Consider the following 21786-nt stretch of genomic DNA (forward strand, 5'->3'; position numbering starts at 1 on the left):
GCCTACAGCAGAGAGCGAGGCCTACAGCAGAGAGCGAGCCTACAGCAGAGAGCCGCAGAGAGCGAGCCTACAGCAGAGAGCGAGCCTACAGCAGAGAGCGAGCCTACAGCAGAGAGCGAGCCTACAGCAGAGAGCCGCAGAGAGCGAGCCTACAGCAGAGGCGAGCCTACAGCAGAGAGCGAGCCTACAGCAGAGAGCGAGCCTACAGCAGAGAGCGAGCCTACAGCAGAGAGCGAGCCTACAGCAGAGAGCGCAGAGAGCGCAGAGAGCGCAAAGAGCGAAGCCTAACAGCAGAGAGCGCAGAGAGCGAGCCTACAGCAGAGAGCGCAGAGAGCGCAGAGAGCGAGCCTACAGCAGGAGCGAGGCCTACAGCAGAGAGCGAGCCTACAGCAGGAGGCGCAGAGAGCGAGCCTACAGCAGAGAGCGAGATATCGCAGAGAGCGCAGAGAGCGAGCCTACAGCAGAGAGCGCAGAGAGCGAGCCTACAGCAGAGAGCGCAGAGAGCGAGCCTACAGCAGAGAGCGCAGGAGAGCGAGCCTACAGCAGAGAGCGCAGAGAGCGAGCCTAGCAGCAGAGAGCGCAGAGAGCGAGCCTACAGCAGAGAGCGCAGAGAGCGAGCCTACAGCAGAGAGCGCAGAGAGCGAGCCTACAGCAGAGAGCGCAGAGAGCGAGCCTACAGCAGAGAGCGCAGAGAGCGAGCCTACAGCAGAGAGCGCAGAGAGCGAGCCTACAGCAGAGAGCGCAGAGAGCGAGCCTACAGCAGAGAGCGCAGAGAGCGAGCCTACAGCAGAGAGCGCAGAGAGCGAGCCTACAGCAGAGAGCGCAGAGAGCGAGCCTACAGCAGAGAGCGCAGAGAGCGAGCCTACAGCAGAGAGCGCAGAGAGCGAGCTACAGCAGATAGCGCAGAGAGCGAGCCTACAGCAGAGAGGCAGAGAGCGAGCCTACAGCAGAGAGCGCAGAGAGCGAGCCTACAGCAGAGAGCGCAGAGAGCGAGGCCTACAGCAGAGAGCGCAGAGAGCGAGCTACAGCAGAGAGGCAGAGAGCGAGCCTACAGCAGAGAGCGCAGAGAGCAGAGCCACAGCAGAGAGCGCAGAGAGCGAGCCTACAGCAGAGAGCGCAGAGAGCGAGCCTACAGCAGAAGAAGCGCAAGGCAGAGAGCGAGGCCTACAGCAGAGAGCGCCAGAAGAGCGAGCACTACAGCAGAGAGCGCAGAGAGCGAGCCTACAGCAGAGAGCGCAGAGAGCGAGCCTACAGCAGAGAGCGCAGAGAGCGAGCCTACAGCAGAGAGCGCAGAGAGCGAGCCTACAGCAGAGAGCAGCAGAGAGCGAGCCTACAGCAGAGAGCGCAGAGAGCGAGCCTACAGCAGAGAGCGCAGAGAGCGAGCCTACAGCAGAGAGCGCAGAGAGCGAGCCTACAGCCGAGAGCGCAGAGAGCGAGCCTACAGCCGAGAGCGCCGAGAGCGAGCCTACAGCCGAGAGCGCAGGAGAGCGAGCTACAGCCGAGAGCGCAGAGAGCGAGCCTACAGCCGAGAGCGCAGAGAGCGAGCCTACAGCCGAGAGCGCAGAGAGCGAGCCTACAGCCGAGAGCGCAGAGAGCGAGCCTACAGCCGAGAGCGAGCCTACAGCCGAGAGCGAGCCTACAGCCGAGCCTACAGCAGAGAGCGAGCCTACAGCCGAGCCTACAGCAGAGAGCGAGCCTACAGCCGAGCCTACAGCAGAGAGCGAGCCTACAGCCGAGCCTACAGCAGAGAGCGAGCCTACAGCCGAGCCTACAGCAGAGAGCGAGCCTACAGCCGAGCCCTACAGCAGAGAGCGAGCCTACAGCCGAGCCTACAGCAGAGAGCGAGCCTACAGCCGATCCTACAGCAGAGCCGAGCCCTATAGCAGAGAGCGAGCCTACAGCAGAGAGCGCAGAGAGCGAGCCTACAGCAGAGAGCGCAGAGAGCGAGCCTACAGCAGAGAGCGCAGAGAGCGAGCCTACAGCAGAGAGCGCAGAGAGCGAGCCTACAGCTGAGAGCGCAGAGAGCGAGCCTACAGCAGAGAGCGCAGAGAGCGAGCCTACAGCAGAGAGCGCAGAGAGCGAGCCTACAGCAGAGAGCGCAGAGAGCGAGCCTACAGCAGAGAGCGCAGAGAGCGAGCCTACAGCAGAGAGCGCAGAGAGCGAGCCTACAGCCGAGAGCGAGCCTACAGCCGAGAGCGAGCCTACAGCCGAGAGCGAGCCTACAGCCGAGAGCGAGCCTACAGCCGAGAGCGCAGAGAGCGAGCCTACAGCCGAGAGCGCAGAGAGCGAGCCTACAGCCGAGAGCGCAGAGAGCGAGCCTACAGCCGAGAGCGCAGAGAGCGAGCCTACAGCCGAGAGCGCAGAGAGCGAGCCTACAGCAGAGAGCGAGCCTACAGCCGAGAGCGCAGAGAGCGAGCCTACAGAAGAGAGCGAGCCTACAGCCGAGAGCGCAGAGAGCGAGCCTACAGAAGAGAGCGAGCCTACAGCAGAGAGCGCAGAGAGCGAGCCTACAGCAGAGAGCGAGCCTACAGCAGAGAGCGAGCCTACAGCAGAGAGCGAGCCTACAGCAGAGAGCGAGCCTACAGCAGAGAGCGCAGAGAGCGAGCCTACAGCAGAGAGCGAGCCTACAGCAGAGAGCGAGCCTACAGCAGAGAGCGAGCCTACAGCAGAGAGCGAGCCTACAGCAGAGAGCGAGCCTACAGCAGAGAGCGAGCCTACAGCAGAGAGCGAGCCTACAGCAGAGAGCGCAGAGAGCGAGCCTACAGCAGAGAGCGCAGAGAGCGAGCCTACAGCAGAGAGCGCAGAGAGCGAGCCTACAGCAGAGAGCGCAGAGAGCGAGCCTACAGCAGAGAGCGCAGAGAGCGAGCCTACAGCAGAGAGCGCAGAGAGCGAGCCTACAGCAGAGAGCGCAGAGAGCGAGCCTACAGCAGAGAGCGCAGAGAGCGAGCCTACAGCAGAGAGCGCAGAGAGCGCAGAGAGCGAGCCTAGCGCAGAGAGCGAGCCTACAGCAGAGAGCGCAGAGAGCGAGCCTACAGCAGAGAGCGCAGAGAGCGAGCCTACAGCAGAGAGCGCAGAGAGCGAGCCTACAGCAGAGAGCGCAGAGAGCGAGCCTACAGCAGAGAGCGCAGAGAGCGAGCCTACAGCAGAGAGCGCAGAGAGCGAGCCTACAGCAGAGAGCGCAGAGAGCGAGCCTACAGCAGAGAGCGCAGAGAGCGAGCCTACAGCAGAGAGCGCAGAGAGCGAGCCTACAGCAGAGAGCGCAGAGAGCGAGCCTACCGCAGAGAGCGAGCCTACAGCAGAGAGCGAGCCTACAGCAGAGAGCGCAGAGAGCGAGCCTACAGCAGAGAGCGAGCCTACAGCAGAGAGCGAGCCTACAGCAGAGAGCGAGCCTACAGCAGAGAGCGAGCCTACAGCAGAGAGCGAGCCTACAGCAGAGAGCGAGCCTACAGCAGAGAGCGAGCCTACAGCAGAGAGCGCAGAGAGCGAGCCTACAGCAGAGAGCGCAGAGAGCGAGCCTACAGCAGAGAGCGCAGAGAGCGAGCCTACAGCAGAGAGCGAGCCTACAGCAGAGAGCGAGCCTACAGCAGAGAGCGCAGAGAGCGAGCCTACAGCAGAGAGCGAGCCTACAGCAGAGAGCGAGCCTACAGCAGAGAGCGAGCCTACAGCAGAGCGCAGAGAGCGAGCCTACAGCAGAGAGCGAGCCTACAGCAGAGCGCAGAGAGCGAGCCTACAGCAGAGCGCAGAGAGCGAGCCTACAGCAGAGCGCAGAGAGCGAGCCTACAGCAGAGCGCAGAGAGCGAGCCTACAGCAGAGCGCAGAGAGCGAGCCTACAGCAGAGCGCAGAGAGCGAGCCTACAGCAGAGCGCAGAGAGCGAGCCTACAGCAGAGCGCAGAGAGCGAGCCTACAGCAGAGCGCAGAGAGCGAGCCTACAGCAGAGCGCAGAGAGCGAGCCTACAGCAGAGCGCAGAGAGCGAGCCTACAGCAGAGCGCAGAGAGCGAGCCTACAGCAGAGCGCAGAGAGCGAGCCTACAGCAGAGCGCAGAGCGCGAGCCTACAGCAGAGCGCAGAGAGCGAGCCTACAGCAGAGCGCAGAGAGCGAGCCTACAGCAGAGCGCAGAGAGCGAGCCTACAGCAGAGCGCAGAGAGCGAGCCTACAGCAGAGAGCGCAGAGAGCGAGCCTACAGCAGAGAGCGCAGAGAGCGAGCCTACAGCAGAGAGCGAGCCTACAGCAGAGAGCGCAGAGAGCGAGCCTACAGCAGAGAGCGAGCCTACAGCAGAGAGCGCAGAGAGCGAGCGAGCCTACAGCAGAGAGCGAGCCTACAGCAGAGAGCGCAGAGAGCGAGCCTACAGCAGAGAGCGCAGAGAGCGAGCCTACAGCAGAGAGCGAGCCTACAGCAGAGAGCGCAGAGAGCGAGCCTACAACAGAGAGCGCGCCTACAGCTGAGAGCGCAGAGAGCGAGCCTACAGCTGAGAGCGAGCCTACAGCTGAGAGCGCGCCTACAGCTGAGAGCGCGCCTACAGCTGAGAGCGCAGAGAGCGAGCCTACAGCTGAGAGCGCAGAGAGCGAGCCTACAGCGGAGAGCGCAGAGAGCGAGCCTACAGCTGAGAGCGAGCCTACAGCTGAGAGCGAGCCTACAGCTGAGAGCGAGCCTACAGCTGAGAGCGAGCCTACAGCTGAGAGCGAGCCTACAGCTGAGAGCGAGCCTACAGCTGAGAGCGAGCCTACAGCTGAGAGCGAGCCTACAGCTGAGAGCGCAGAGAGCGAGCCTACAGCTGAGAGCGCAGAGAGCGAGCCTACAGCTGAGAGCGCAGAGAGCGAGCCTACAGCTGAGAGCGCAGAGAGCGAGCCTACAGCTGAGAGCGAGCCTACAGCTGAGAGCGAGCCTACAGCTGAGAGCGAGCCTACAGCTGAGAGCGAGCCTACAGCTGAGAGCGAGCCTACAGCCGAGAGCGCAGAGAGCGAGCCTACAGCCGAGAGCGCAGAGAGCGAGCCTACAGCCGAGAGCGCAGAGAGCGAGCCTACAGCCGAGAGCGCAGAGAGCGAGCCTACAGCCGAGAGCGCAGAGAGCGAGCCTACAGCCGAGAGCGCAGAGAGCGAGCCTACAGCCGAGAGCGCAGAGAGCGAGCCTACAGCCGAGAGCGCAGAGAGCGAGCCTACAGCCGAGAGCGAGCCTACAGCCGAGAGCGAGCCTACAGCCGAGAGCGCAGAGAGCGAGCCTACAGCCGAGAGCGAGCCTACAGCCGAGAGCGAGCCTACAGCCGAGAGCGAGCCTACAGCCGAGAGCGCAGAGAGCGAGCCTACAGCCGAGAGCGCAGAGAGCGAGCCTACAGCCGAGAGCGCAGAGAGCGAGCCTACAGCCGAGAGCGCAGAGAGCGAGCCTACAGCCGAGAGCGCAGAGAGCGAGCCTACAGCCGAGAGCGCAGAGAGCGAGCCTACAGCTGAGAGCGAGCCTACAGCTGAGAGCGAGCCTACAGCTGAGAGCGAGCCTACAGCTGAGAGCGAGCCTACAGCTGAGAGCGCAGAGAGCGAGCCTACAGCTGAGAGCGCAGAGAGCGAGCCTACAGCTGAGAGCGCAGAGAGCGAGCCTACAGCTGAGAGCGCAGAGAGCTAGCCTACAGCTGAGAGCGCAGAGAGCGAGCCTACAGCTGAGAGCGCAGAGAGCGAGCCTACAGCTGAGAGCGCAGAGAGCGAGCCTACAGCTGAGAGCGAGCCTACAGATGTGAGCGCAGCACGTGCACTAAACAGGCATCATGACCACAGAGAGCAAGTGCTGCGGTCACATCTGTAGGCTCGCTCTCTGCGCTCACATTGGTACACTCGCTCTCTGTGGTCATGATGCCTGTTTAGTGCGAGTGTACCAATGTGAGCGAGCGTACAGATGTGAGCGTAGCATGTGCACTAGACAGGCAGCATGACCGCAGAGAGCGAGAGTACAGATGTGACCGCAGAGAGCGCAGAGAGCGAGCCTACAGCCGAGAGCGAGCCTACAGCCGAGAGCGAGCCTACAGCCGAGAGCGCAGAGAGCGAGCCTACAGCTGAGAGCGCAGAGAGCGAGCCTACAGCTGAGAGCGAGCCTACAGCTGAGAGCGCAGAGAGCGAGCCTACAGCTGAGAGCGAGCCTACAGATGTGACCGCAGCACTTGCACTAAACAGGCATCATGACCACAGAGAGCAAGTGCTGCGGTCACATCTGTAGGCTCGCTCTCTGCGCTCACATTGGTACACTCGCTCTCTGTGGTCATGATGCCTGTTTAGTGCGAGTGTACCAATGTGAGCGAGCGTACAGATGTGAGCGTAGCATGTGCACTAGACAGGCAGCATGACCGCAGAGAGCGAGAGTACAGATGTGACCGCAGAGAGCGCAGAGAGCGAGCCTACAGCCGAGAGCGAGCCTACAGCCGAGAGCGCAGAGAGCGAGCCTACAGCTGAGAGCGCAGAGAGCGAGCCTACAGCTGAGAGCGAGCCTACAGCTGAGAGCGCAGAGAGCGAGCCTACAGCTGAGAGCGCAGAGAGCGAGCCTACAGCTGAGAGCGCAGAGAGCGAGCCTACAGCTGAGAGCGCAGAGAGCGAGCCTACAGCTGAGAGCGAGCCTACAGATGTGACCGCATTGGTACACTCGCTCTCTGTGGTCATGATGCCTGTTTAGTGCGAGTGTACCAATGTGAGCGAGCGTACAGATGTGAGCGTAGCATGTGCACTAGACAGGCAGCATGACCGCAGAGAGCGAGAGTACAGATGTGACCGCAGCAAGTGCACTAGCCAGGCAGCATGACTGCAGAAAGCGGGCGTACAGATGTGAGCGCAGAGAGCGGGCGTACAGATGCGACCGCAGCACGTGCACTAGACAGGCAGCATGAGTGCAGAGAGCGGGCGTACAGATGTGACCACAGCACGTGCACTAGACAGGCAGCAGAGAGCGGGCGTACAGATGTGAGCGCAGAGAGAGCCTACAGATGTGAGCGCAGAGAGAGCCTACAGATGTGACCGCAGCATGTGCACTAGACAGGCATCATGACTGCAGAGAGCGAGCGTACAGATGTGAGCGTAGCACGTGCACTAGACAGGCAGCATGACCGCAGAGAGTGAGAGTACAGATGTGACCGCAGCAAGTGCACTAGCCAGGCAGCATGACTGCAGAGAGCGGGCCTACAGATGTGAGCGCAGAGAGCGGGCCTACAGATGTGAGCGCAGAGAGCGGGCCTACAGATGTGAGCGCAGCACGTGCACTAGACAGGCAGCATGACCGCAGAGAGCGAGCCTACAGATGTGAGCGCAGAGAGCGAGCCTACAGATGTGAGCGCAGCACGTGCACTAGACAGGCAGCATGACCGCAGAGAGCGGGCCTACAGATGTGAGCGCAGAGAGCGGGCCTACAGATGTGAGCGCAGAGAGCGGGCCTACAGATGTGAGCGCAGAGAGCGAGCCTACAGATGTGAGCGCAGCACGTGCACTAGACAGGCAGCATGACCGCAGAGAGCGAGCCTACAGATGTGAGCGCAGCACGTGCACTAGACAGGCAGCATGACCTCAGAAACCGAGAGTACCGATGTGAGCGAGCGTACAGATGTAAGCACAGAGAACGAGTGTACAGATGTGACCGCAGCACGTGCACTAGACAAGCAGCATGACTGCAGAGAGCGGGCGTACACAGATGTGAGCGCAGCACGCGGGCGTACAGATGTGAGCGCAGCACGCGGGCGTACAGATGTGAGCGCAGCACGCGGGCGTACAGATGTGAGCGCAGCACGCGGGCGTACAGATGTGAGCGCAGCACGTGCACTAAACAGGCATCATGACCACAGAGAGCGAGTGTACCGATGTGAGCGCAGAGAGCGAGCGTACAGATGTGAGCGTAGCACGTGCACTAGATAGGCAGCATGACCGCAGAGAGCGAGAGTACAGATGTGACCGCAGCAAGTGCATTAGCCAGGCAGCATGACTGCAGAAAGCGGGCGTACAGATGTGAGCGCAGAAAGCGGGCGTACAGATGTGACCGCAGCACGTGCACTAGACAGGCAGCATGACTGCAGAGAGCGGGCGTACAGATGTGACCTCTGTGAAAAAGAGAAAAATGGGTTAACTGCGCAATGAAACCCTATTAAGCCTGTGAAAAACAAGAGGAGACTCTCAACCTCTAAATAAATACTAAAGTGAAAGAGAGAATAATATGGGATCTAAAAGAAACCATAGAATTCAGATAACACAGGTGCTATAAAGCTTAAAATAGAGATACTAAAAATATTCTCTCTTTACAACCGCCCCCAAGCAAAAATTTAAATAAATGACACACTATCCCAACCCTTTGACATAACAAACGGAACACGGCAAGGATGCCCCCTCTCCCCCATCCTATTCGCCCTTGCTATGGAAATCCTCGCCTCTCATATTAGACACAATGAGGCCATACATGGATTCAAAATAGCTCAACAAGAATACAAAGCCACTCTGTATGCAGACAATCTATTTCTCACCATCACACAGCCCAACCTGTCACTTCCATCCCTCCTGCAAACCCTCTATACTTACGGTACCTTCTCTAACTTCAAGATCAATATCACCAAATCAGAATTATTGCCTGTTGGGCTGCACACGACGCCGACCTTAAAGTAATTCAATCACTAGCCCACTTCCGTCTCCAGCATCAATCTATCAAATACCTAGGAGTCCACATATCCCCATATATACAGGTCATACTTGACCTAAACTTCACAGCTATTTTCAACACAACAAATGCTCTGCTTAGATCCTGGAGCAACAAGCCAATCTCTTGGCTGGGCAGGATTAATTCAGTGAAAATGACACTTCTCCCCAAACTCCTTTATCTCCTCCAAACCTTACCAATACCTACCCCTAATTCCCTAATCAACAAACTCCAAAAATCCATGATCCTCTATATCTGGCAACATAAGAGACCCCGGATAGCCACCGCCACATTATACCGCCCCAAGGAACTTGGAGGTCTAGGGATCCCGAATTTAATGCAGTACAGGTTAGCCTCCTTTTATTCTCGCATCATCCATTGGAACAGGCATGAGACTCACAAGGAATGGGTACTCCTCGAGCAGTCACTTTCCACCACCTCACATCTGGGTAGCAAATGCTGGCTATCACCCAATAAGAGGAATCTACCAACGTACCTTCCAACCATAACCAAAGAGACTTTTAAGATGTGGGACTTGCATATCAAACGTTACAACCACATATCAACTATACCATCCCCGCTAACTCCCCTAGGCAATAACCCTGACTTCCCAATTAAGCCTCTCCCACACGCGATTCAAACCCCACATATACCCAGGAACCTCCCCTGCCACACACTACTTATAAATGGGAAACTCATGTCCCCATCTGAAATCACGTCAACCCTAGGGATTACACAGTTAACTTGGTTCCAACACCGGCAACTCTGACTTCATCACCAAACACTCTAAGAGAGCTCAACTCACACACCCTTTAACCAGCTTCGAAAGCAGCTGCATTAATGAAACACTGAACAGAGGCTTCCTCTCATTCACACATCAATTACTCATGCAAACATACCGCCCCTCCCTCCCCTCCTATATACAAAAATGGGAAAAAGAGATTGGCGCCACCCAAACCCACAAAGACTGGCTGAAGATTATCTTCAACATGACGAAATCTTCATCCTCCATTTACATAATGGAGATGAATGTCAAACTTTTGTATAGATGGTATTATACCCCATACCGCCTACACGCCATTCTCCCTGAACTATCACCAAATTGTTGGAGAGGCTGCAACGACACAGGTACACCAACACATATTTGGTGGACATGCCCTATCGCCCAGACATATTGGAAAGCAATCAAAACAGAATTTGAAATCTGCCTGTCAATCAAGCTTGAACTCAACATTTGGTTCTTCCTCTTTAATAAGTTCCCCAAAATAAAATGCAAACTAAGACTGGCACTACTAACCATAATGACAAATTCGGCAAAACGACTGATACCAAAAAATTGGAAGAACCAAAGCCTCCCATCAACCTCAGCTTGGAAAGAAGCGACCTCTCAGTCACTCAAACTAGAGAAACACCACTATAAACATATCAAACGGACAGATGACTACCATTCCATTTGCTTCCTATGGGAGGAATACCTCAACCAAACACAACTCCAACATATAATATAGGGAATCCAACAACTCCTCATCCCCACGTTCCAGTACCTACCACTACATTCCACTATCTGTATGTGACATCAACTCCCCCACCTCTAACCGACCCAACACCTACCTTCATGGCCCAGAAAGTCCTCCCTTCTTTACCTGCAGGAGCCACACAAACAGACCATACTTCACACAGCTATACAGTTATGTAAACACCTCTTCTTTTGTGCCAAATTAGAATCAACCAACAGTAGCGCACAATAGCTGTTGACCCATAAAGGGTATCCTATTAATGGAGAAGTTTTGTTCTTTTTGTTTTTTCTTTTCATTTATTCTCCTCTCGTCAGTAATAATCCATCTGTTGTTCCTTTACATGCATGGAATCCTGTAAGACTGACGTATGTATATCCAACTTTCATATCTTTGTTTGTACTGATTATTTATTTTTCAATAAAGCATTTAAATAAAAAAAAAAAAAGTTTAGTATAATTTTTAAAAGGTTTTTATTCATCTTACTGTATAAAATGCAACCATAAAAAAAAAAATAAAAAAAAAAAAAATAGATACTAAAAAATAATAAATTATATATATAGAACGCCAAATATGTGTAGCGTGTGGATATATATTTGGTGCAGACACAATATAACCAAAATAGTGAATAACATAGATTAATGTGCAAATTACTGCATATATTTAATAATAAAAAATGAACAGTAAAATAGTAAAATACAGGATACAATTTGTCAAATGCGCTGATCAGACGCAAGGGTTTGTGTAGTAAACAGATGGCAACAATTCCTTAAAAGCAACAATACAATGTGCAACAATTAGAAATTTAAAAACAATGAATGGAAATGGACGATCTCCTGATATAACAAGTCATTCGGTGAGACGGTCTTTGCTTGAGCCCAGATTGAAGAAGTTTTCAATTTTCAGTTTAGGCTGGAACAAGACGAGAGACCGATAAAACGGCAACAGAGGCACCAAAGTAAGGTTAACACTTATACTTACACCGGGAATCGGTGATGCAGTCCTGTGGACTCCTCTCAGTGGCTTTAATCTCCGAACAGCGGGAACAGTAGTTTGAGCCGACCATACGAGTGTGGTAATGGAGTGAAGCAGGAATGTTTGCAAACACCTTTGCACACAGGTAGCTGGAAGCTGTACCTATGGAGGCCAAAGAGGGACAAAAAAACAGAGCAACGCGTTTCAACCCGCCAAAGGGTCTTTTTCAAGCTCACAAAACTGATTCAAGTTGTAATATATGTAGCCGATATAGTAATGCTATTGGTTAAAAATTGCTAATAGGCGTGTACAATCAATGGCGAAAATAGCCGTTATCGGACAAAATTTCAAATAGGAAACGCCACTTCCAATTGCCAACATTTTTTATATGCATACAATTCGACATGTCATTTTCATGCACTCTAAGCTATGATGACATAAGAAATTTAATTAAATATATACAGATCTATTAGTACACATAATTTCAGCCATATTCCACCTGCACCAAAAGACATATATCTGCCAAATATATACATAAAAATGCTGTAAAAATATATTATATGCCGAAGATAAATAAAAATGTATTTGTTTATTTGAAAGCTGTATGTATTGAAAATACGCCTCTCAAATTTCATGAAACGAATACAAATATATATAAAAAAGTTATATAAAAAGGTTAAAAAATGATAGATGATGAAAATTAATAAAAAAGTACATATAACATAATTCCCAAAAGACAATTGATGACCACCAGAAAGCACATAATCTATAAATACAAATAAACTCTAGTAGATATAAATACATGAATACACATTGACTACATCTTATCTGGAAAGATTAATCTTTTAGGAAACATCCAATGTCAAAATCGACATTGAGACCATGAGGTTGTAGGGTCTTTAAATCAAAAATCAACTTGCTTTCTCTTTTTAAAAGATCATTATGTATATTACCTCCTCTCCATTTCCTTTTTACTTTTTCTATTCCTATAAAGAAAAAATGGTCCAAATTTCCATTATTGCAGGCACCAAAATGTTTTGCAATGGGAAGGTCTTTATTTCTTTTATGAGTGACCACATATGTTCCCTAATACGGGTCCGCAGTGGTCTAGAGGTCTCTCCGATATACTGTAAACCACATTTGCATTGAATAATATAAATGATATTACTATCTGAGCATCTAATAAGATCTTTTATCTTACACTTTTTCCTGTTACATTTGATTTGAATTCTTTACATTTACTTGAATGTTCACAGGACTTACAAGTTGGGCAAGGATAAAAACCTACTATACTATTACCCTTTATATCTAGTTGGTTGAGATTATTCAGAGATTTCTTTTCTTTATATGTAGGGGCCAAGATGGTTTTTAAATTTTTAGTTTATTTATCCACCACTTGTGGTCTAGACGGAAGGACAGGGCCTAATATTTCATCATTTTTTAGCAGTCTCCAATGTTTATTGAGGATTCTCTCTAACACGTTTTTATTCTGGCTATAGTTTGTGATAAATGGAATGAAATGCCCGCTCTCTATCATCTCTATCCTTGTGGGATATATTTGTAATCTTTTTACACTTTAGGGTTAGCAGAGAATTCCTGTCTACTACTCTAACTTCATTAAGTGTTCTGTCAATATCACTTTCCCAATACCCTCTATCAAGAAATTTTTGTTTAACTAGTTTTGACTGATTGTCAAAGTCTGTGATGTCTGTACAGTTCTTACGAATTCGCAAAAATTGACCTTTAGGAATATTGTCTAGCCATTTTCTATGATGGCAACTTGTATAGTGTATATAACTATTGGCATCAACTTTTTTGAAAAAAGTCCTTGCATTTAGTTTATTATCTTTAACAAAGATTTCCAAATCCAAAAAGTTAATGGTGGTTCTATCGCTGGTACAGGTAAATTTAAGATTAATCTCATTAGAATTCATATCTTCCACAAATTTATCAAAAGATAAACAGCTGCCCTGCCAAATGATTAAAATATTGTCAATGTGTCTTTTGAAGGACACCAGGCTTGCCCCAAGTGGGTATTTTTGTAAAAAATGATGTTCCCAATAGCCCATAAACAAATTGGCATAACTTGGGGCAAACCTGAAGACCCTTTGGCGGGTTGAAACTCGTTGCTCTGTTTGTTTTTTGTCCCTCTTTGGCCTCTATAGGTACAGCTTCCAGCTACCTGTGTGCAAAGGTGTTTGCAAACATTCCTGCTTCACTCCATTACCACACTCGTATGGTCGGCTCAAACTACTGTTCCCGCTGTTCGGAGATTAAAGCCACTGAGAGGAGTCCACAGGACCGCATCACCGATTCCCGGTGTAAGTATAAGTGTTAACCTTACTTTGGTGCCTCTGTTGCCGTTTTATCGGTCTCTCGTCTTGTTCCAGCCTAAACTGAAAATTGAAAACTTCTTCAATCTGGGCTCAAGCAAAGACCGTCTCACCGAATGACTTGTTATATCAGGAGATCGTCCATTTCCATTCATTGTTGCTTTTAAGGAATTGTTGCCATCTGTTTACTACACAAACCCTTGCGTCTGATCAGCGCATTTCACAAATTTTATCCTGTTTTTACTGTTCATTTTTTATTATTAAATATATGCAGTAATTTGCACATTAATCTATGTTGTTATTCACTATTTTGGTTATATTGTGTCTGCACCAAATATATATCCACACGCTACACATATTTGGCGTTCTATATATATATAATTTATTATTTTTTAGTATCTCTATTTTAAGCTTTATAGCGCCTGTGTTATCTGAATTCTATGGTTTCTTTTAGATCCCATATTATTCTCTCTTTCACTTTAGTACAGATATGACCACAGCACGTGCACTAGAAAGGCAGCATGAGCGCAGAGATGTGACCGCAGCACGTGCACTAGACAGGCAGCATGAGCGCAGAGAGCGAGCGTACAGATGTGACCGCAGCACGTGCACTAGACAGGCAGCATGAGCGCAGAGAGCGAGCGTACAGATGTGACTGCAGCACGTGCACTAGACAGGCAGCATGAGCGCAGAGAGCGAGCGGACAGATGTGACTGCAGCACTTGCACTAGACAGGCAGCATGAGCGCAGAGAGCGAGCGGACAGATGTGAGCGCAGAGAGCGAGCGGACAGATGTGAGCGCAGAGAGCGAGCGGACAGATGTGAGCGCAGAGAGCGAGCGGACAGATGTGAGCGCAGAGCGCGAGCGGACAGATGTGAGCGCAGAGCGCGAGCGGACAGATGTGAGCGCAGAGCGCGAGCGGACAGATGTGAGCGCAGAGAGCGAGCGTACAGATGTGAGCGCAGCACGTGCACTAGGCAGGCAGCATGAGCGCAGAGAGCGAGCGTACAGATGTGAGCGCAGCACGTGCACTAGGCAGGCAGCATGAGCGCAGAGAGCGAGAGTACAGATGTGAGCGCAGCACATGCACTAGACAGGCAGCATGAGCGCAGAGAGCGAGCGGACAGATGTGAGCGCAGCACATGCACATATACTAGGTAAGCATTGTACAAGTGTGCCACACATAAGGACAATACCTGTTTCATTTGTGACAGGAACAGAGTCGAGAAGAGATAGCGACATGTACAGGATATGGGTTTTTATGGCTTCCTGTGACCAGAGGCGTTGCATGTGTGACACGGTGACACCATGTGCTTCCTTCTCGGTCACCCACTGCACATCATCAAAGTGACAGTCATACAGCACCAGAGGAAGCTCCACTGCCATGCTGAAAGGAAAAAGAAAATGTATGCTTACCTGATAAATGAGTCCACGGATTATCTTAATTACTATTGGGAATACCTCTCCTGCCCTGCAGGAGGCGGCAGAGAACCACAGCAAAGCTGTTAAATAGCTCCTCCCACCCCAGTCATTCGATCGAAATAAAGGAGAGAAAGGAAGTAACAAGGTGCAGAGGTGTCTGAAGTTTATAATAACCAACAGAATGTATTCAACTGTTGTGACACTGAGGTGTCCAACCTTAGGGGGCGCTATACATAAGGGAATGTGTGAATCTATCTAATAAGGACCAAACTATAAGTAAGGTATAGTTATAAACTTATTATAGTGATGTACTACATAAGACAAAAATCACATGATAAATAACCATACAGGTAAATACACATCAAGGGCCGATGAACATTAATAGGCACCAGTTGTGGGATGGATCTAGACTATAACCCAAGTTCAGGTGAGCAAGATTGTCCTGATGTGTCCATCAGTAGTTGTGAAACGTCTGTAAACGGTGATCCAAAATGAACTCAATCAGAGATGGACCAGTGGATGAGAGCAAGCTCCTCTTGTAGATAGTCGACCAAGAACAAGAATCTGTGAAATAATCACAAGGAAAGAGGGCACCTCCTAGTGCAACACTGATATGATGATGAATATAACAGATGACATCTGAAATGGTACTCACAAAGGGAGCAGCACCCAATGTGCTCAATGGCGCAGGCTGGGGATTCACAGTGACCCTGCAACAGGATGTAGGAATCTAGAATATCCAGGTAGTCAGATACGACCGGCTCAGGCTTCCATATGGTACAACATATATTTATTTAAAATAAGATTTAAAAGCAAGGGGTGTATAGCATCACCCAAATGATATAAAAACAAATTTTACAGATTGCAACGCGTTTCTCAGCTCAAGCTGGCTGTTTCTGAAGCACTGACTGTAAAACCTGTGGGTGAGCCTGGTGACTCCGCCCAACACCGGTGTCTGCAGTTATACTAAACTGACAATTATCTATCCATGACCTGCATATGTTATAGCAAACACTATAAATTAAAGATATTATACAAAGTGCCTCACTAATCAAACATTCTAACCTCATAATATGCCATTAGATATTTGCTGAAAAATACTAAAAATATGCCATACCAACATCAGTTTAAAATATATAATAAAGTGTCTACATACGATTGGCCCCGTAGGGATTAATGATATTATACATTCATACATATACAAACTTTAAATACATATACTAATTGATACCATTCTACTCTCTCTACCTGGACCAATGTCTTAACGGTAATGTTTGTACATTACTATAGTTATACATGTGCATACCTAGGGATTTGTAGTGAACAAGGACTTGGGTATTTAAAACATGAAACATTTATGTATCATTGTTACCATGTATTATTTTAAACTGACTATCCCCAAATTGTTCAGACAGTATATCGCTTCATGGAAGCCGAAGAGATATCGTTACTGCAAACTCACGAATTTAGCAAGTACCTTGGTTGCAAACTAATAAGTTTGAATGCTGATTACTGCTATGTTTGTTAATACTGTTTATCCCAAGCGTAAGTGAAAATGGTGTCCGTGAGGTGTGAGTCTCTAGGAAAACGGTGGTGTGTGATTGGGTATGACATAGAAGGGCGATTGGTTGTTTCTAGTGAATGGTTATTACAAAGAAATACGTGATTAGGTGTGAAAGAGAGGGGTGTGAACTATTATACGGTAGAAAGAGCATGATTGATTGTTACTAGTGAGGGTGTATCCGACTGGCGGGGGTGTGTGAACGTCAACGTGACGTAATAGACCGTGTAAGTCAGTGGATGAAAATCGGGATCATTTACAAATATGACCATTGTTAGAAGCATCCCATTGGATATATCTATTTGATATCTAAGTGACATCTATTTGTGTCAGAATGTTATGTTGGGGATAAAAAGATATGAGTGTATGTCATTTGGCCATCTAAAACGAAAAAACAAGAAACAAATAGGGAGTGTATTTTATTGGTATCGATTTGTGTAACCAATACCATATAAAATTAAACTACTGGTGTGTTATTAATAACACGTCAAGGATATGTGTCACATTTGATAGGGGTGTGCATCTTCAATGGTCTCACGATTCGATTACGATTATCCTGTCTATGATTCAATCCCGCGATGTATCACGATTACTGCCCATGATTTTCATGAACTTGTTCTTATATATATATATATATATATATATATATATATATATGCAGCTTACAACGGTGCCCTGGGATAAGGGGAGCTGGCACCAAGTGTTAACAAATTGGATAAGCATATTGGGTCTGGCACGCTGGACTAGGGGTCAGTTGGTAATAAAAGGGCAAAGGGTGCATCTGGTACACTGAGCCTACATACACTTGATGTTGGTATAATAAACACTGCAAAGCTATGCAGGAGAATAGACCTCCAAGGCGTACCTTGACAAAATGTAATAAACTATTATAGTATAAAGGATACTACATAAAATCCTTACCAATTATGCCCCTAAAATATGCAACAGAGTGAGCTAGACCGCAAATTTATTAAATATAATAAATCATCAGAGATCCCTTTTCCTATTGTGCACCCTTATAACATAACAGGGTGGGCCAATTAATACCATATACGATTGGTTTACAGTACAGAGCACCCAAGATAGAGAAGAGGTGAACTAAACTGCACTGTAGAAAAAGAGAACTTATAGCAGTACCAGTCTGCCCCATAGAAAAACAAGACACTGTATAAAACCTCAAAGGTAGCTAAAAAAACAGTGTATTAGAATTACAAAGAGGTATACATATAATACCCTTAACCTTAAAGTACCACGAAACACAGCAGAATATTTAGGAATGGAACTAAGAAGGACACAGCGGCAGTGGGCAGGACTATTGTGTCAGACAGAGAACTGGGTTAGCGGAGTATTCACCTGAGCTGTGGGAGAGTAGTAGCGGAGGGAGCCGTGGATATGCTGGGACTCGGCGCGGGAGCGGTGGCTAAGTCTCCAAAGCAGCCATCCTTGGTGTCTTACCTGACCCCTGCGGTATGTGAGGAAATGGAACACTCTGGTCTTGTACTGTCAGTTTCCTGTTTTACTCATTGCTCCGTTTTTAAACTTGACTGTTGTACCGGAGCCACAACATAAGCCTTTCCTAGCTGCCTCCTCCCCTGTATGTCAGTGCGTTTATTTTTTTATTGCAAGTACTGTAAGTTTGCCCTCCATTCACTGACTGCTGCTTTGTTTAATACTATTGGTAGTACTAGCAGTCAGTGCCTATCGCTGTTCTACGTAGTGCAATATTGTGCACGTCAGAGAGAGGCTCTCGGTAGCCAGTGTCACAGGAATTCATATAATCCCTCTGAATTAGCTGCTGATAACGTAGAACAGCGATAGGCACTGACTGCTAGTTCTACCAATAGTATTAAACAAAGCAGCAGTCAGTGAAGGGAGGGCAAACTTACAGTACTTGCAATAAAAGAATAAACGCACTGACATACAGGGGAGGAGGCAGCTAGGAAAGGCTTATGTTGTGGCTCCGGTACAACAGTCAAGTTTAAAAACGGAGCGATGAGTAAACCAGAGTGTTCCATTTCCTCACATACCGCGGGGGTCAGGTAAGACACCAAGGATGGCTGCTTGCAATAAAAAAATAAACAAACTGACATACAAGTGAGGAGGCAGCTAGGAAAGGCTTATGTTGTGGCTCCGGTACAACAGTCAAGTTTAAAAACGGAGCGATGAGTAAACCAGGAAGCTGACAGTACAAGACCAGAGTATTCCATTTCCTCACATACCGCGGGGGTCAAATAAGACACCAAGCATGGCTGCTTGCAATAAAAGAATAAAAACGGAGCGATGAGTAAAACAGGAAGCTGACAGAACAAGACCAGAGTGTTCCATTTCCTCACATACTGAAACCACCTGAGGAGCCAGTTATTTTGTTGGGAGTCAGGGAAAGCCCCTGCCCATGACGTCACTGACGAGGAATCATTCACTGCTGCGTCGTGATGCATCTGGGTAACGATTGACACCCCTAATATGTGACACTAGATACAAAAAGTGTGTGACCTATAAAAAACCTAATATTGTATTGACTATTATTCGAATTATATAAAGGGCTATATTTTACTAAGTATGGTATTACTTTAGAGTACATGATGTAGGCTACATTCTGACTCATAGCCCTTATAGGATCCGATACTCAAAGGATTAATAGATGAAAAACCTAAAACTACTTTTAGAAGGGTCCCTACGTTAAAACAAAAATGAGCACCTAGTAAAATTGTAATGAACAAAAAATCCAATGTGTGGGGGAGCTCCCAAGGAAATAAACAATAAAGGGAGCATACAGGTGTAATATGTGCCAATACATCTCCCATGGATCTAAGTGTAACTTCACAATCAACTAAACATACTTTTCCCATTCAAGGAAGACTAGATTGCAGTTACAACTTCGTAATATATGTGTTAACATGCAAATGTGGGGTCCAATATTTAGGACGTACCATTAGAAAGTTGAGACAGAGGTGGGGCGAGCATTTTAGGAACATCATCAAGAATAGCACCAAACATAGTGTGTCCAGACACCATAACACATGTCAGCATAGAGGGGTGTGTAGTTTTCACATAACCCCTCTGGAGAGTATCCCATCTTTGAAGGGGTCCAATAGATACACTAGACTCCACCAAAGGGAGACATATTGGATTTTCAAAGTTGGGAGCCTTTTTCCAGAGGGTTTAAAAGAAAATATAGATATGGCCGCTTTCTAAATATCAAAATGAAATCTGTAATCCCTCATCTTTATATGGACCAATGTCTTGATAACAATCCATGCACATCAATAAATTTATAAATATAGCATATAGGATAATGAGTTCAGTCTGTCTAGTATATTATTCCTAATGATTAGGTCCCATTGTGCATTATGAGCTTCCTATTAAATAGTAAGTCATTATAGTCAACACAAAACATTTCACTTTTTAGTTCACATAATTTAGTAATATCACTGCAGGTCATACATTAATATTCATTATGATCGTATCACCATTTTATATCATAGCCTCCCCCCTTCTCTTTTTTTCTAGGGTTTATCTCCTATTATTGGACCATAGGAGTACATGAACACACATAGGTCTCATATATAGGACTAGTTATAATCTATATTCACTTTTTTCACAATTGTCTCCAGCAAATCTTTAATAAATCACATATTTAATATTCAAATATAGGAGTAATTCACATAAAGTATAGACTATATATATATATATATATATATATATATATATATATATATATATATATATATATATATATATAGTTATAGGAGCCATAGTATATGATGAGAATCTTCAGACATATTCATACATTTATTTGTGCTCATATAAACCTATACAATTTGATCACATCCTTAAAATGATCTTATTTAAGTCAACACATGTTTTAAGGCTATATATTAACATCTTATAAGGGCTATAATGAGTCAGAATGTAGCCTACATCATGCACTCTAAAGTAATACCATACTTAGTAAAATATAGCCCTTTATATAATTCGAATAATAGATAGTCAATACAATATTAGGTTTGTTATAGGTCCCACACTTTTTGTATCTAGGGTCACATATGATATATTTCTTGTTGTCAGGAAGCACACACATATCCTTAACGTGTTATTAATAACACACCAGTAGTTTAATTTTATATGGTATTGGTTACACAAATCGATACCAATAAAATACACTCCCTATTTGTTTCTTGTTTTTTCATTTTAGATGGCCAAATGACATACACTCATATTTTTTTATCCTCAACATAACATTCTGACACAAATAGATGTCACTTAGATATCGTATAGATATATCCAATGGGATGCTTATAACAATGGTCATATTTGAAAATGATCCTGATTTTCATCCACTGACTTACACGGTCTATTAGGTCACGTTGACGTTCTCACCCCCCCCCCCCCGCCAGTCGGATACACCCTCACTAGAAACAATCATGCTCTTTCTACCATATAATAGTTCACACCCCTCTCTTTCACACCTAATCACGTATTTCTTTGTAATAACCATTCACTAGAAACAACCAATCGCCCTTCTATGTCATACCCAATCACACACAACCGTTTTCCTAGAGACTCACACCTCACGGATACCATTTTCACTTACGCTTGGGATAAACAGTATTAACAAACATAGCAGTAATCAGCATTCAAACTTATTAGTTTGCAACCAAGGTACTTGCTAAATTCGTGAGAAAAGTTTGAAGTAACGATATCTCTTTGGCTTCCATGAAGCGATATACTGTCTGAACAATTTGGGGATAGTCAGTTTAAAATAATACATGGTAACAATGATACATAAATGTTTCATGTTTTAAATACCCAAGTCCTTGTTCACTACAAATCCCTAGGTATGCACATGTATAACTATAGTAATGTACAAACATTACCGTTAAGACATTGGTCCAGGTAGAGAGAGTAGAATGGTATCAATTAGTATATGTATTTAAAGTTTGTATACAGGTATACCCCGCTTTACGGCGATTCGCTAATACAGCGCCGCAAACCCGGAAGTAGTTTCTCAGCACGGCACAGGGCTGCACTTTAACATTGACGCGAGTCAGGAGATAAATTGCATGTGGTCTCAAAATTATTACAGAGTACGCTGGCAAGACTTTAGGGTTGCTCAAACTGTGTAGTACAGTATTGTACTGTACCGGATAATTTGGTAAGTCCATAATAGTACCATACACACAAGTTCTTCATAAGCATTCATAAGAATTACAGTATTTTTACCGGATAATTTGGTAAGTTCATAATTTTACCGTACACACAAGTTCTTCATAAGCATTCACAAGAATTACAGTATTTTTACCGGATAATTTGGTAAGTTCATAATTTTACCGTACA

General features: G+C 47.4%; 1 protein-coding gene across 1 annotated transcript in view; it reads right to left on the bottom strand.

Annotated features, from left to right (window-relative positions):
• PUS3 (pseudouridine synthase 3) overlaps positions 1 to 21786 on the bottom strand; it is a 104383-nt gene that overhangs the window by 7595 nt on the left and 75002 nt on the right. The window contains 1 exon segment of the mRNA XM_053695312.1: positions 14648 to 14853. Coding sequence (XP_053551287.1) covers positions 14648 to 14853 — 206 coding nt within the window.

Source organism: Bombina bombina, chromosome 11 (genome assembly GCF_027579735.1).
Source record: "Bombina bombina isolate aBomBom1 chromosome 11, aBomBom1.pri, whole genome shotgun sequence".
Lineage (NCBI taxonomy): Eukaryota > Metazoa > Chordata > Amphibia > Anura > Bombinatoridae > Bombina > Bombina bombina.